Genomic DNA, 17,555 nt, shown 5'->3' with positions numbered 1-17,555 from the left:
TGAGGAACAGGCTAAAATACTCAATAGAATAGAAACAGAGGAGATACAGAAGGTTATACAAAAATTACCTTTATCTAAATCATCTGATCCAGATGGATTACCGGCAGAGTACTATAAGGCAATGACATTGAAAATTATAGATTCTCTAAGTAAAGGTATTTCAAGCAATGTATGAGGGGGAAGAGGCTATATCACCTACATATAAGATTGTGAACATGGTAGTTATACCGAAACCAGGAAAAGACCAATTAGTACCACAGTCATATAGACCAGTATCTTTAACCAATGTTGATTACAAAATACTAATGAAAATTTTATTTAGCAAATAGGCTTAATAAGTTATTACCACATATTATTTCTGAAGAACAGGTGGGATTTATGACGGGAAGATCATCAGTTAAACATATTAGAAACATGATCATCCTACATGTAGTCCAAAAATACTGAGGGAGGGGGGATCAGTATATCCTATCGGAGGCCTTCTTACTATATCCCTTGATGCTGAGAAGGCCTTTGATAGGATTAAATGGAATCATCTATTTTATACTTTGGAGAAATTAAATAATAGGGGTAGATTTCTTGAATAATATTAATGCAGTTTATACCCCAACAGATGCATATCTCTGCATAAATGGCCATACATCCACCTCAATCCAATTAAATAGAGGTACACGACAGGGGTGTCCCCTTTCCCCACTTCTTTTTAATTTAGCACTAGAGCCGCTTATACACCTTATAAAAAAAAAAAATACACCAGGTATTCAACTAGGAGATACATATTTGAAGATGGCATTGTTCGCAGATGATATGCTCCTTTTTGTATCTGAACCAGAACTATATATAGAAAAAATTATAGAAAGTATTCTTTTATTTGGAAAGATTTCAGGGTTTAAGATCAATATGAATAAATTCAGACAGCGCATGCTGTTTTAAGCAATTTTCTAATTTACTTCTATTATCATTTTTCTTCATTCTCTTGGTTTTTTTATTTGAAAAAGCAGGAATGTAAGCTTAGGAGCCAGCCCATTTTTGGTTCAGCACCTGGGTAGCGCTTGCCGATTGCTGTCTAAATGTAGCCACCAATCAGTAAGCACTCCCCAGAGTTCTGAACCAAGAGAACGAAGAAAATTTGATAATAGGAGTAAATTAGAAAGTTGCTTAAAATTGCATGCTCTATCTGAATCATCAAAGAAAAACATTAGGTTTCATATCCGTTTAAAATCCTTACTACTGTGGGAATTGTCTATCCTGGGTATATTTTGTGTGTATAACACCTACTTTCTTGAAACCATGTGCAGATTCAGACAACAAAACTGCAGTTGCTTGTGTCTGTCATTAGGGGAGAGCATCTTTACAAATGCAAATCCAGAAATATCAAAATGAGAAGAAATTGCAAAGTACCCAGATTGTAAGCTATGAATAAAGATCTTCACGCCTTCAAAATAAATACAATGCTGATTCCTTGAATTGCTTTGATTCGTTGTGTGATCTAAAAGTAATCCACCTGGCTAATAATAACTTTGTATAAAACCCCACTTTCTTTCCTATGGCATGGAGAGTCCACAATGCATTCCAATTACTTGTGGGATATTTACCTCCTGGCCAGCAGGAGGAGGCAAAGAGCACCCAGCAGAGCTGTTAAGTGTCCCTTTCCTTACCCATAACTTCAGTTATTTTCTTTGCCTTGATCACTGGAGGATGGCGAAGGGGTCTGAAGAATATTAATCCTTTAATGGGTACTTTTCCCTGCAAGCAAGGATTGGGGCTATGCTGTGTCCATGTCAATCTCTTTAGTAAGAGTATTGGTGGCATTTAGCAGTTAGAAATAAAGCAAGGACCACCTCGCCGCCTTTCAAACATTTAGGCTACCCCTTGTATAGAAAACCAGAGTTGGTTACTCTGTTTTTTCTCTGTCTACAGGTCCCTGATAGATGTGGGTGAATCAGTCACACCTAAGAAGCTGTTCCTGTCCTGCAGCTGGATCCACAGGTAAGTGCTCTTCCCTTCTAGGTACTGAAGGGCAACACTCTAGAGGTTAATCCTCAGTGGATCACTAGATGGGATATATATTCTTGTAGATAGGAATTTAACTTTGGGCAGTATTTAATGCAGGCACTTTATCAATGTGTAAACTTTATTCTGGAGCAGGAGGGGTTACTGTGTGGCCTTTTAGATTGAGGCATCTGAGATTGGCTGGATAATACGGTGGAATTTTATTAATTCTTGCTTCAGAGCTTAGTATATACAGCTCTAACTATAGATTGGACAGACTTTTTTAATTTTAGGGGATTTTGTTTTGATTGGAATGCTTAGAAATGCACACTTTAGACTTGTGGCACAGTTCCTTTTTCTATTGCGCTCACGTGACCCTCTGCTCTTCCTCCTTCGTGTTTAATATTGGCTTGAAGAGCGGAGGTGCATACTTCTTGTGAGCCGAGTCTGAAGTCTATACGAAGTTATCGGTTGGGGTCCAAACTGCTAGAATTGTCTCTAAACTCAATGTTTTTGGTTTGTCTGATTCCTAGTGGGTACTCCTGGTCTGGTTTATTGAGTATCCTCAGCAGACTGAGGATATAGAGGTGGTGGTTTCTAATTTATCTGTCTTCCATCTAATTATTATATGTTTATTTTGTTTTTCCTTTACTGTGGGAATTAAGACTATTCTATTATGGACTCAGATCAGAATTTATCAGTTAATACTGAAAAATGTTTACTTTGCTTAGAGGCTCAGATTGTGTCTCCTGTGCAATTTTGTTCCACATGTCTAGATAAAACTTTAAAGTTTAGAGACAGAATTTCCCCTTCTGAGTCTGTCTCTCAAGATAATGTTGTCCATGCCTCATCTTTTCCCTCAAACGTCCCATGCTATTTCAGATGCCATACCCTGCGGTTCATCTCAAAATCCTCCTGGGGGTGTTTATTTACTAGGAGATTTTGCTGCGCAGATAACGTCTGCTGTTTCTGCTGCTTTATCAGCCTTCCTGGTTACTGGTAAGTGAAAGAGGAAATCTAAAAATAATTCTGTTAGTAAGGGTTCTGACTCTGCGTTAGTCTATCTCTCTCAATTATCTGATGACGATGATACCTCAGTGGCTTCTGAGGGCGAGATCTCCGATTCTGAAACTGTAATGACCAATTCTGTAGATTCAGAGAAGGTTAATTTTAGATCCTCCTATTGCTTTTAAAGGAGGTCCTTGCTACTTTGGAAGACTCTGACTTGTCTGTTAAATTTTCTAGACTTCTTTGGATTCTCAGCGACAGAGTATATGATGTACCTTCGTCTGTGGAAGTGTTTCCAGTTCCAGACCGTATGTTAAATATCATAGTTCAGAAATGGGATAAACCAGGGATTCCTTTTTCCTCGTCCCCTGTTTTTAAAAAAAATGTTTCCTGTTGCTGACTCTATTCGTGACTCGTGGCACACAGTGCCCAAGGTAGAGGGAGCTATCTCTACTCTTGCCAAGATAACTACTATTCCTATTGAGGATAGTTGTTCTTTCAATGATCCCATGGATAAAAAGCTTGATTTTTTTTTTTTTTAAAAGATGTACATGCATCAGGGATTACAGTGGCACCTGTTGCTAGTATTGCTACAGTTGCGAGAGCAGCATCCTATTGGTGCGATTACTTATCTGATTTGATTTCAGAGGAGACTACTATAGAGGAGATCCAGGACAGGATCAGGGCTCTCAAGCTGGCCAATACTTTTATTTGTGATGCCAACATGCAAGTGCCTAGACTGGCAGCTAAGATTTCTGGTTTCACTGTTTTAGCTCGCAGAGCTCTGTGGTTAAAATCTTGGTCTGCAAATGTCACATCCAAGTCCAAACTCCTGTCTTTGCCTTATAAGGGCAAAACTTGATTTGGTCCGGGTCTGGCTGAGATAATTTCAGAAATTACAGGTGGGAAGGTATCTTTCCTACCTCAGGGTAAAAAGAATAGACCTAAGGGTCGCCAGAATTCTCATTTTTGTTCCTTTCGTAACTTTAAGGGACAAAAGTCTTCCTCCTCCTCTTCCAAACTGGAACAATCCAAGTCTTCTTGGGATAAGGGAAGCAAGCCAAGAAAATTTCTGCTGATTCTAAATCAGCATGAAGGGGACGCCCCCGATCCCGTCTGGAATGAAGTAGGGGTTGGCTCTCTTTTTTTCGGCAAGCTTAGATACACGATTTTCCAAATTTTTGGGTTGAAGACATAGTATCCCACGGTTACAGAATAGGATTAAAATATTTTTTCTCCCATTGGCAGATTTTTCCTATCAAGGTTATCTGCAAACCAGGTAAAGAGAGAGGCCTTCTTAAACTGCGTAAAAGACCTATCTTCCCTGGGAGTGATAGTTCCAGTAGAGGAACAGGGTCTTGGATTCTTTTCAAATCTATTTGTGGTTCCCAAAATAGAGGGAACTTTCTGTCCCATCCTAGACCTAAAGTGTCCTAACACATTCCTCAGGGTTCTGTCCTTCAAAATGGAGACCATTCGTTCCATTCTTCCTTTGGTACAAGAGAGTCAGTTCATGACTCCCATAGATCTGAAGGACGCGTATCTTCATGTTCCCATTTACAGGGATCATTACCAGTATCTGATGTTTGCTTTTCTTGACAAACATTTCGAGTTTGTTGCCCTTCCTTTTGGCCTTGCTACAGCTCCCAGAATTTTCACGAAGGATCTGGGGGCGCTTTTGGCAGTGGTCAGATCTCAGGGAATTGCTGTAGCACCTTACCTGGGTGACATCTTGGTTCAAGCGTCATCTTTTCATCTTGCAAGATCTCATACAGAGATGTTGTTTATTCTACGTTCCCAGTGGTGGAAAGTGAATCTGGGAAAGAGTTCCCTTGTACCAGATACAAGGGTGTGTTTCTTAGGGACAATTAAAGATTCCCTGTCCATGAAGATTTTCCTGACTGATGTCCAGAAAATCCAAACTTCTTGCTTCATGCCTTTCTTTCCAGTCTGCTATTTGTCCATCAGTTTCTCAATGCATGGAGGTGATTGGTCCGATGGTTGGTTCCATGGACATAATTCCTTTTTTCTCAATTTCATCTGAGACCTCTGCAACTATGCATGCTTAGTCAGTGGAACGGGGGCCACTCAGATCTCTCGCAGAAGATGAATCTGGATCCCCTAACAAGACTCTCTTTCATGGTGGATTTCCTAGGACCATCTGTCTCGGGGAACATGCTTCCTGAGACCTTGCTGGGCAGCAGTTTGGGGCTCCTTAACAGCTCAGGGCCTGTGGACTCGGGAGGAGTCTTCTCCTACCATAAACATCTTGGAGTTGAGAGCAATCTTAAATGCCTTGACAACTTGGCCTCAATTAGCCTTGGTTCGGTTTATCAGATTCCAGTTGGACAACATCACCTCAGTGGCTTACATCAACCACCAGGGAGGAACTTGGAGTTTGTTAGCAATGAAGGAGGTGACTCGCATTCTTCAGTGGACGGAAGCTCACGGTTGTCTCCTATCTGCCATCCACTTTCCAGGGGTAGACAACTGGGAAGCAGATTTTCTGAGCAGACAGACTTTTGATCCCAGGGAGTGTGCTCTCCATCCTGAGATATTCTCAAAAATAACCATCAGGTGGGGGGGGGGGGGGGGGGGGGGATCTGGATCTGATGGTGTCTTGTCAAAACACCAAATTTCCGAAGTACGGTTCAAGGTCAAGGGATTCTCAAGCCGTTCTGATAAACGATCTGGCAGTTCCTTGGAACTTCAATCTCACATACCTGTTCCCTCCATTTGCTCTTCTTCCACAAGTCATTGCTAGTATCAAACAGGAGAGAGTGTCTGTGATTCTAATAGCTCCTGTATGGCGCCGCAGGATCTGGTTCGTGGATCTGGTATAGATGTCGTCTCCTCCTTCTTGGAGGTTACCTCTGAGGAAGGACCTTCTACTTCAGGGTCCCTTCCTCCACCCAAATCTGGATTCTCTGAAGCTCACTGCTTGGAGATTGAACGCCTAGTTCTAGCTAGACGTGGCTTCTCTGAGCTCATTGATACCATCCTTCAGGCTCGTAAGCCTGTTACTCGCATAATTTACCATAAGGTATGGCGTCAATACTTTTATTGGTGTGATTTGAAGGGTTTCTCGAATGTTGGCTTTCTTTCAGGAGGGCCTGGAGAAGGGTTTGTCCGTCAGTACTCTGAAGGGTCAGATTTCTGCACTGTCTATTATTTTACGCAAACGTCTGGAAGATCTGCCAGATGTTCAACCTTTTGTTCAGGCTTTGGTCAGAATTAGGCCTGTGTTTAAACCTGTTGCTCCTCCTTGGAGCCTGCAGACTCCGTTTGAGCCGATGCATTCTGTTGACTTTAAATTACTATCTTGAAAGGTTTTGTTTCTTATTGCTATTTCTTCTTCTCGCAGAGTTTCCGTATTTTCGGCTCTGCTGTTTGATTCCCCTTATCTTATTTTTCATGCTGATAAGACCGTCCTCCGTACTAAGCTGGGGTTTCTTCCTAAGATATTGTCGGAATGCAATATTAATCAGGAAATTGTTGTTCCTTCTTTTTGTCCCAATCCTCCTTCCTAGAAGGAACGTCTTTTGCATAACTTGGATGTTGTGTGTGCTCTAAAATTTTGCCTTCAAGCAACTAAGGATTTTTGGCAGACTTCTGCCCTGCTTGTGGTTTTCTCAGGTAAACGTAAGGGTCAGAAGGCTACTTCTACCACTCTTTCTCTCTGGTTGAGAAGTGTTATTTGTTTAGCTTATGAGACAGCTGGATAACAGCCTCCTTAGAGAATTACTGCTCATTCCACTAGAGCTTTCTCCTCTTCCTAGGCTTTCAAAAATGAAGCTTCTGTGGAGCAAATTTGCAAGGCGGCCACATGGTCCTCTATACATACTTTTTAAAAATTCTACAAATTTGATACTTTTGCCTTGACTGAGGCTTCTTTTGGGAGAAAAGTTTTTCAAGCTGTGGTTGCTTTCAGTTTAAAGTGAAGGTAAACTTACCCTAATGTCGACAGAGTATAGCATTTTGCTTGTAAAATAAATATGACTTTCATTCATCAATTCTAATATTTTTGTGTAGATGTAAAGTTATCGCCATATAAATCTATGCATAAATGAGCCGCAAATTCAACCCGTTTTTTTTGGGAGTTTTTACCTGTTGATCACGTTTTTCTTAAACCCAATTGAAATTCTGGCCGTTAGGCGGCCGTCACTCCACGTCATCCGCCCCTTCTTTCAGCTGCTCATGCGCTATTAAATTTTTCGCCTCAATGAAATCCAAACGCGCTCCCGTTTCGCGCATGCGTATTTGTACGAGCTATGTATTAAATATGGAACGGGGATTATCGCATGCGCATTGAAAAGCGGCATTGGCGATTTGCGCATGCGCATTGTAATCCAATATCGCGAGCGCGCATCTGGGAGCACTTAGAGAGCGGGTGGGACCGCTGAAGACGTAACACAATACACAATAAGGAAGTAGGGCTTGGGAGGAGTCCGATCAAAACAGTGGTGAATTATAACTATAATTTTTAATAAAACTATGGCAGAAAATGAAAAAATAACTAAGCGACTACATGAAGGGGATAATGATAAATGGTAGGTTGTCTTTAAGAAAGGCTAACTTTACCTTCACTTTAAGTCCGCCTGTCTTGTTCTCCCTCCCTTTAATTCTGTATCCTCTAGTTTGGTTATTCTTTCCCACTAGTAATTGGAATGAATCGTGGACTCTCCATGCCATAGGGAAAAAAAACAAAATTTATGCTTACCTGATAAATTTCTTTCTTTCCAGGCATGGAGAGTCCACGACCCACCCTTGTTTAAATTCAGACGACCGTTTTTTGTTTTTTTTGCACAAATCTCAGGCACCTCTATACCCTTATGTTATCTTCTTTTTCCATTTCCCTTTGGCCGAATGACTGGGGGTTATGGGTAAGGGAAGTGACACTTAACAGCTCTGGGGTGCTCTTTGCCTCCTCCTGCTGGCCAGGAGGTGAATATCCGACTAGTAATTGGAATGAATCATGGACTCTTCATGCCTGGAAATAAATACATTTATCAGGTAAGCATAAATATTGTTTTTGTTTGGACAAGGATTTTATTTAAATTTTTCCCAATCTTGTGTCATAGGGCATATTTGATTACCAAGGCCTGAAAGTTTTGCTTTTATAGTTAGCTTACTGAATACCTTGATTATGGAAAACCTTTTTTTTCCTAATAAACTGATTTCCACATTATTTAAAGCTCAGTTTTAAGTTAGTATCAGCCAGGCATTACCAGATATTTTTTTCTTGCTTCTGCACTGTGGCAAAGATGGTGATGTCTTTTCTACAATGGAGCAGCATTATCTGTTGGCATGAGCAGAAAAGGGCAACTTATTTTAGTGAAGTATTGCAGTTATTTCTTCTTTCAAAGTGATATGAAACTTCATTTTTCTTTCTTACAGGATTCAGATAGAGCATGCAGTTTTAATCAACTTTCTAATTTACTCTTATCAATTTTTCTTCATTCTCTTGGTATCTTTATTTGAATGTACGCTTAGGACCTAGCCCATTTTTGGTTCAGAACCCTGGGAAGAGCTTGCTGATTGGTAGCTGCATTTAGACACCAATCGGCAAGCGCTACCCAGGTGCTGAACAAAATATGGGCTGGCTCCTAAGCTTACATTCCATTTTTCAAATAAAGATACCAAGATAACAACAAAGAAAAATTGATAATAGGAGTAAATTAGAAAGTAGCTTAAAATTGCATGCTCTATTGGAATCATGAAAGTTTAATTTTGACTAGAATATTCCTTTCAACCTTCTATTTTTGCATTCTTGAACTTTAAACACAAAAGGTACTGTAATGTCTTATTTACGTACATTATCATGATAAAAAAAACAAAGCAGTCAAGTAACAATGGAGATATCTTAATCATAACAAAATTGCAAATTATTCTATGGAGACAAACAACATTTATTTTTGTAAGCGTATCTAATTTTTGTATACTCTCTATTCTAAGGTTATTTAATTTAGACTGTAAAGTGATTAATTTGTCTTTATCATGGCTTGGCATTCTTCTGCATCTCTTATATCATCTTTGAAGCAACATAGACTGAAGAAGTTGTAAATTGTTAAAGCATTACACATTTTAAAGGTTACTTTGAAACAATCGCTTGTTCAACTACATAAGGTACCAAAACATAGTTACCAGTACTTGCTACGTTTAGTTTAGTGGGGTTTTTTGGGGTTTTTTTTTTACCCAGGGTTAAAAATAAAAACTTTGCTAACCAAATTTATTTTTAAGAATAAAGAATAACATTTCTCCAACATAGGTGTGTCCGGTCCACGGCGTCATCCTTACTTGTGGGATATTCTCTTCCCCAACAGGAAATGGCAAAGAGCCCAGCAAAGCTGGTCACATGATCCCTCCTAGGCTCCGCCTACCCCAGTCATTCTCTTTGCCGTTGTACAGGCAACATCTCCACGGAGATGGCTTAGAGTTTTTTAGTGTTTAACTGTAGTTTTTATTATTCAATCAAGAGTTTGTTATTTTAAAATAGTGCTGGTATGTACTATTTACTCTGAAACAGAAAAGAGATGAAGATTTCTGTTTGTATGAGGAAAATGATTTTAGCAACCGTTACTAAAATCCATGGCTGTTCCACACAGGACTGTTGAGAGGAATTAACTTCAGTTGGGGGAACAGTGAGCAGTCTCTTGCTGCTTGAGGTATGACACATTCTAACAAGACGATGTAATGCTGGAAGCTGTCATTTTCCCTATGGGATCCGGTAAGCCATGTTTATTAAGATAGTAAATAAGGGCTTCATAAGGGCTTATTAAGACTGTAGACTTTTTCTGGGCTAAATCGATTCATATATTACACATATTTAGCCTTGAGGAATCATTTAATCTGGGTATTTTGATAAGATTATATCGGCAGGCACTGTTTTAGACACCTTATTCTTTAGGGGCTTTCCCAAATCATAGGCAGAGCCTCATTTTCGCGCCGGTGTTGCGCACTTGTTTTTGAGAGGCATGACATGCAGTCGCATGTGTGAGGAGCTCTGATACATAGAAAAGACTTTCTGAAGGCGTCATTTGGTATCGTATTCCCCTTTGGGCTTGGTTGGGTCTCAGCAAAGCAGATACCAGGGACTGTAAAGGGGTTAAAGTTAAAAACGGCTCCGGTTCCGTTATTTTAAGGGTTAAAGCTTCCAAATTTGGTGTGCAATACTTTTAAGGCTTTAAGACACCATGGTGAATTTTGAACAATTCCTTCATATTTTTTCGCAATTGCAGTAATAAAGTGTGTTCAGTTTAAAATTTAAAGTGACAGTAACGGTTTTATTTTAAAACGTTTTTTGTACTTTGTTATCAAGTTTATGCCTGTTTAACATGTCTGAACTACCAGATAGACTGTGTTCTGAATGTGGGGAAGCCAGAGTTCCTTCTCATTTAAATAAATGTGATTTATGTGACAATGACAATGATGCCCAAGATGATTCCTCAAGTGAGGGGAGTAAGCATGGTACTGCATCATTCCCTCCTTCGTCTACACGAGTCTTGCCCACTCAGGAGGCCCCTAGTACATCTAGTGCGCCAATACTCCTTACTATGCAACAATTAACGGCTGTAATGGATAATTCTATCAAAAACATTTTAGCCAAAATGCCCACTTATCAGCGTAAGCGCGACTGCTCTGTTTTAGATACTGAAGAGCATGACGACGCTGATGATAATGGTTCTGAAAGGCCCCTACACCAGTCTGATGGGGCCAGGGAGGTTTTGTCTGAGGGAGAAATTTCAGATTCAGGGAAAATTTCTCAACAAGCTGAACCTGATGTGATTACATTTAAATTTAAGTTGGAACATCTCCGCGCTCTGCTTAAGGAGGTATTATCCACTCTGGATGATTGTGACAATTTGGTCATCCCAGAGAAACTATGTAAAATGGACAAGTTCCTAGAGGTCCCGGGGCTCCCAGAAGCTTTTCCTATACCCAAGCGGGTGGCGGACATTGTAAATAAAGAATGGGAAAGGCCCGGTATACCTTTCGTCCCTCCCCCCATATTTAAAAAATTGTTTCCTATGGTCGACCCCAGAAAGGACTTATGGCAGACAGTCCCCAAGGTCGAGGGAGCGGTTTCCACTTTAAACAAACGCACCACTATACCCATAGAAGATAGTTGTGCTTTCAAAGATCCTATGGATAAAAAATTAGAAGGTTTACTTAAAAAAATGTTTGTTCAGCAGGGTTACCTTCTACAACCAATTTCATGCATTGTCCCTGTCGCTACAGCCGCGTGTTTCTGGTTCGATGAGCTGGTTAAGGCGGTCGATAGTGATTCTCCTCCTTATGAGGAGATTATGGACAGAATCAGTGCTCTCAAATTGGCTAATTCTTTCACCCTAGACGCCACTTTGCAATTGGCTAGGTTAGCGGCTAAGAATTCTGGGTTTGCTATTGTGGCGCGCAGAGCGCTTTGGTTGAAATCTTGGTCAGCTGATGCGTCTTCCAAGAACAAACTACTTAACATTCCTTTCAAGGGGAAAACGCTGTTTGGCCCTGACTTGAAAGAGATTATCTCTGATATCACTGGGGGTAAGGGCCACGCCCTTCCTCAGGATCGGCCTTTCAAGGCCAAAAATAAACCTAATTTTCGTCCCTTTCGTAGAAACGGACCAGCCCAAAGTGCTACGTCCTCTAAGCAAGAGGGTAATACTTCTCAAGCCAAGCAAGCTTGGAGACCAATGCAAGGCTGGAACAAGGGAAAGCAGGCCAAGAAACCTGCCACTGCTACCAAGCCAGCATGAAATGTTGGCCCCCGATCCGGGACCGGATCTGGTGGGGGGCAGACTCTCTCTCTTCGCTCAGGCTTGGGCAAGAGATGTTCTGGATCCTTGGGCACTAGAAATAGTCTCCCAAGGTTATCTTCTGGAATTCAAGGGGCTTCCCCCAAGGGGGAGGTTCCACAGGTCTCAGTTGTCTTCAGACCACATAAAAAGACAGGCATTCTTACATTGTGTAGAAGACCTGTTAAAAATGGGAGTGATTCATCCTGTTCCATTAGGAGAACAAGGGATGGGGTTCTACTCAAATCTGTTCATAGTTCCCAAAAAAGAGGGAACGTTCAGACCAATCTTAGATCTCAAGATCTTAAACAAGTTTCTCAAGGTTCCATCGTTCAAAATGGAAACCATTCGAACAATTCTTCCTTCCATCCAGGAAGGTCAATTCATGACCACGGTGGATTTAAAGGATGCGTATCTACATATTCCTATCCACAAGGAACATCATCGGTTCCTAAGGTTCGCATTCCTGGACAAGCATTACCAGTTCGTGGCGCTTCCTTTCGGATTAGCCACTGCTCCAAGGATTTTCACAAAGGTACTAGGGTCCCTTCTAGCGGTGCTAAGACCAAGGGGCATTGCTGTAGTACCTTACTTGGACGACATTCTGATTCAAGCGTCGTCCCTTCCTCAAGCAAAGGCTCACACGGACATCGTCCTGGCCTTTCTCAGATCTCACGGATGGAAAGTGAACGTGGAAAAGAGTTCTCTATCTCCGTCAACAAGGGTTCCCTTCTTGGGAACAATAATAGACTCCTTAGAAATGAGGATTTTTCTGACAGAGGCCAGAAAAACAAAACTTCTAGACTCTTGTCGGATACTTCATTCCGTTCCTCTTCCTTCCATAGCGCAGTGCATGGAAGTGATAGGTTTGATGGTAGCGGCAATGGACATAGTTCCTTTTGCGCGCATTCATCTAAGACCATTACAACTGTGCATGCTCAGTCAGTGGAATGGGGACTATACAGACTTGTCTCCGAAGATACAAGTAAATCAGAGGACCAGAGACTCACTCCGTTGGTGGCTGTCCCTGGACAACCTGTCACAAGGGATGACCTTCCGCAGACCAGAGTGGGTCATTGTCACGACCGACGCCAGTCTGATGGGCTGGGGCGCGGTCTGGGGATCCCTGAAAGCTCAGGGTCTTTGGTCTCGGGAAGAATCTCTTCTACCGATAAATATTCTGGAACTGAGAGCGATATTCAATGCTCTCAAGACTTGGCCTCAGCTAGCGAGGGCCAGGTTCATACGGTTTCAATCAGACAACATGACGACTGTTGCGTACATCAACCATCAGGGGGGAACAAGGAGTTCCCTGGCGATGGAAGAAGTGACCAAAATCATTCAATGGGCGGAGACTCACTCCTGCCACCTGTCTGCAATCCACATCCCAGGAGTGGAAAATTGGGAAGCGGATTTTCTGAGTCGTCAGACATTGCATCCGGGGGAGTGAGAACTCCATCCGGAAATCTTTGCCCAAATCACTCAACTGTGGGGCATTCCAGACATGGATCTGATGGCCTCTCGTCAGAACTTCAAAGTTCCTTGCTACGGGTCCAGATCCAGGGATTCCAAGGCGACTCTAGTAGATGCACTAGTAGCACCTTGGACCTTCAAACTAGCTTATGTATTCCCGCCGTTTCCTCTCATCCCCAGGCTGGTAGCCAGGATCAATCAGGAGAGGGCGTCGGTGATCTTGATAGCTCCTGCGTGGCTATGCAGATCTGGTGAATATGTCATCGGCTCCACCATGGAAGCTACCTTTGAGACGAGACCTTCTTGTTCAAGGTCCGTTCGAACATCCGAATCTGGTCTCACTCCAGCTGACTGCTTGGAGATTGAACGCTTGATTTTATCGAAGCGAGGGTTCTCAGATTCTGTTATTGATACTCTTGTTCAGGCCAGAAAGCCTGTAACTAGAAAAATTTACCACAAAATTTGGAAAAAATATATCTGTTGGTGTGAATCTAAAGGATTCCCTTGGGACAAGGTTAAGATTCCTAAGATTCTATCCTTCCTTCAAGAAGGATTGGAAAAAGGATTATCTGCAAGTTCCTTGAAGGGACAGATTTCTGCCTTGTCTGTGTTACTTCACAAAAAGCTGGCAGCTGTGCCAGATGTTCAAGCCTTTGTTCAGGCTCTGGTTAGAATCAAGCCTGTTTACAAACCGTTGACTCCTCCTTGGAGTCTCAACTTAGTTCTTTCAGTTCTTCAGGGGGTTCCGTTTGAACCCTTGCATTCCGTTGATATTAAGTTATTATCTTGGAAAGTTTTGTTTTTGGGTGCAATTTCTTCTGCTAGAAGAGTTTCAGAATTATCTGCTCTGCAGTGTTCTCCTCCTTATCTGGTGTTCCATGCAGATAAGGTGGTTTTACGTACTAAACCTGGTTTTCTTCCAAAAGTTGTTTCTAACAAGAACATTAACCAGGAGATTATCGTACCTTCTCTGTGTCCGAAACCAGTTTCAAAGAAGGAACGTTTGTTGCACAATTTGGATGTTGTTCGCGCTCTAAAATTCTATTTAGATGCTACAAAGGATTTTAGACAAACATCTTCCTTGTTTGTTGTTTATTCAGGTAAAAGGAGAGGTCAAAAAGCAACTTCTACCTCTCTCTCTTTTTGGATTAAAAGCATCATCAGATTGGCTTACGAGACTGCCGGACGGCAGCCTCCCGAAAGAATCACAGCTCATTCCACTAGGGCTGTGGCTTCCACATGGGCCTTCAAGAACGAGGTTTCTGTTGATCAGATATGTAGGGCAGCGACTTGGTCTTCACTGCACACTTTTACCAAATTTTACAAGTTTGATACTTTTGCTTCTTCTGAGGCTATTTTTGGGAGAAAGGTTTTGCAAGCCGTGGTGCCTTCCATCTAGGTGACCTGATTTGCTCCCTCCCATCATCCGTGTCCTAAAGCTTTGGTATTGGTTCCCACAAGTAAGGATGACGCCGTGGACCGGACACACCTATGTTGGAGAAAACAGAAATTATGTTTACCTGATAAATTACTTTCTCCAACGGTGTGTCCGGTCCACGGCCCGCCCTGGTTTTTTAATCAGGTCTGATAATTTATTTTCTTTAACTACAGTCACCACGGTATCATATGGTTTCTCCTATGCAAATATTCCTCCTTAACGTCGGTCGAATGACTGGGGTAGGCGGAGCCTAGGAGGGATCATGTGACCAGCTTTGCTGGGCTCTTTGCCATTTCCTGTTGGGGAAGAGAATATCCCACAAGTAAGGATGACGCCGTGGACCGGACACACCGTTGGAGAAAGTAATTTATCAGGTAAACATAAATTCTGTTTTTCTTTTGGTTTTATGTTCTTTTTATTTCAAAATTTAATTCTTCTCCCCCCACCCCCAAGTTTAAATAAGTTTGTTTATAATCTTCTTTTTTTCAAGTATCTTCTTTTAATTTTTTTGTTTTTGTTTTTTTTTCCGACTCCCAATGTAGCTTCAAGAAGCAGAGCACAAATTCAGGTTACTGGATAAGGAGTTTCAGCAATATAAAGAGCAGCAAAGTACTAAACCCGAAATCAGACTACAGGCTGAAATAAATCTGCTCACACTAGAAAAGGTAAAGTCACTATTTTCACATGAACAGTGTGACATAAACACAAAAGTATTTGAGACTAAAAACTGAACTTTAATTTTCTATAGCTGTATTGGCAACATTAGTGTTGGATATGTAATACTCCACAAATCCTAAACAAAATGTTTTTACTTTGTAGTGTAAGGAGCTCCCTCATCAGAAACTGTCTTGTCTCTCCTTTTAAAGTTTATATATATATATATATATATATATATATATATATATATACACACATATATACACACACACACACACACACACACGTAGCCCTCAGTTTACGCCGGGGTTAGGTTCCAGGAGGAATGGTTGTAAATTGAAACCCAGTTTATAATGTAAGTCAATGGGAAGTGAGGGAGTTAGGTTCCAGGCCACTCTCAAAATTGTCATAATACATTATTTTTAAAGGTTTTAAATGAAGACTTTAAATGCTAAACAGCATTAAAAACCTAATAATATAGATTGTATTATCATCAAACTAAGTTTAATGAACAAAAACATTTGCTAAACATCACCTAATCAAATAATCACGCGGGCGGAGCTAGCCATTGCAAGGGATCGACGCATATTTAGAGAGCTCCTGCTCAGAGTTGATAATTAGACCCAAAATCTAGTTTATTTTGCCCAAACTTCTATCTAAAAATATTGCAAACCTACTAGAGACTAACTTGAAGCTAGAATTTGCAATGTTTTGGAACCTATATTGAACATTTGACGGCCCGCAACTTGGTTACAGCCACGTGGAGGATTTTGTTTTCCGACAGGGCCTGAGAGCTGATCGGAACCTCTTTGAACGAGTAGACGGCTGGGAATTCAGATTGAGCCCCTACAGGTTTAGTATATACCAAGTATGGAGGACACTTTAATAAACCTCTCTCTCCTGTTCGATGAATTTACATTATTTCTGCAACAAGTAGTGGTTTCTGCCCTACAGCGAGCCCCACTTGAGGAGCTGAACCGCCGGATTCTGCCACAGGGGGAGGAATTACCGCAGAGCCAAAGAGTCGTACCGCCGATGGAATCCTCATTGCCTACTACCTTAGCTCTTCTGCCGGAGGAGGCGGCCGGACCCCAGCGGGGAGCATTGATCACACAAGGCACTTTTCCTCAGGCAGTTGGGGATCTCCGTTATGTGGCAGGAGTTCAGCCTACTAGGGCCTACGTACTGCGACTCACGAAACGCACTCTAGTTGGGACTTCACTAATCTTTCTGGGTGGAGATTTACAGAAACTTACCTCTCTGAGTAGTGTGGCGACTGGCCCAGGGGACTGTGTCATATTCCGGGTGACGGCGGCTCTACTGTGGTCGGAGCGAGTCCTTGGGCCCGAAGTGCCGCGAAGTTGGTGCTTGCAGCCAGTGATAATGGACGTTACCACACGTCTCAGATCTGGTATTGGATAAGTCCTCTTACAGTGTCTTCTATCCTCTGACAGCTGCAGGGCTGGACAATGTGGACCCTTGTAATGCACGAGGTCTGACAAGACTGATATAGGTCTCCATATTTCATAGGCGTTAGTTGTATTAGCTTAAAATGTTTTAACGGCCTGTTATTATAGTATTCCCCCGTACCTACCAGCCTGTTTTTAGTGATACCTTGCCCAATAGGTTCAAAGTCTTATTATTACTGATAATGCTCATTCCGTTAAATTGGTTGATACATGGATTGCTTCACTGTTGGACATAAGTTCAGATATGCTAGCGTTTTCATTTATATATATGTTGTTTGATGTCCGATGTGTGCTGGGTCATACCTAGCTTATCTATTATTACAAGCCTTGCAATTCAGAGTCCGTATGCAGCATAATATGCTTTATGAAAATGATTATTGATTATAGACATATTTTTATATATATATATATATATATATATTTGTATCGACACTATAATGTGCTCTAGACCTGTTTGCAAATTTATCTACACATTTATAAATTAAGCCTACTATGTATGTGTATATTTTCCCAAGAGCAAAACTGATAACCCATAATTGTCCATGCCTGAGCTCCCATCAGCCTAGTTAATTAGGTCAGTTATTAATATTCTCTTTTTTAGTATGTCTCTATACTACTAGGCTCCGCCCCCCCGTTTGACCATAAGACTCAGATTTGGCTTTGGATAAGTTCTCTTCCAGCGTCTTCTATCCTCTGGCAGCTGTAGGGTTGGACAATGTCGAGCCT

The 17,555-nt window shown here is 41.5% G+C and overlaps 1 protein-coding gene across 1 annotated transcript in view; it reads left to right on the top strand.

Moving 5' to 3' along the window:
* CEP120 (centrosomal protein 120) overlaps window positions 1-17,555 on the top strand; it is a 340,556-nt gene that overhangs the window by 225,121 nt on the left and 97,880 nt on the right. Inside the window, exon 17 of the mRNA XM_053701613.1 lies at window positions 15,246-15,368. Coding sequence (XP_053557588.1) covers window positions 15,246-15,368 — 123 coding nt within the window. The remainder of the gene's footprint in view (window positions 1-15,245; window positions 15,369-17,555) is intronic.

The sequence above is a fragment of the Bombina bombina genome, chromosome 2 (genome assembly GCF_027579735.1).
Source record: "Bombina bombina isolate aBomBom1 chromosome 2, aBomBom1.pri, whole genome shotgun sequence".
Taxonomy (NCBI): Eukaryota; Metazoa; Chordata; class Amphibia; order Anura; family Bombinatoridae; genus Bombina; species Bombina bombina.
This window is presented reverse-complemented; position numbering and strand designations above follow the sequence as displayed.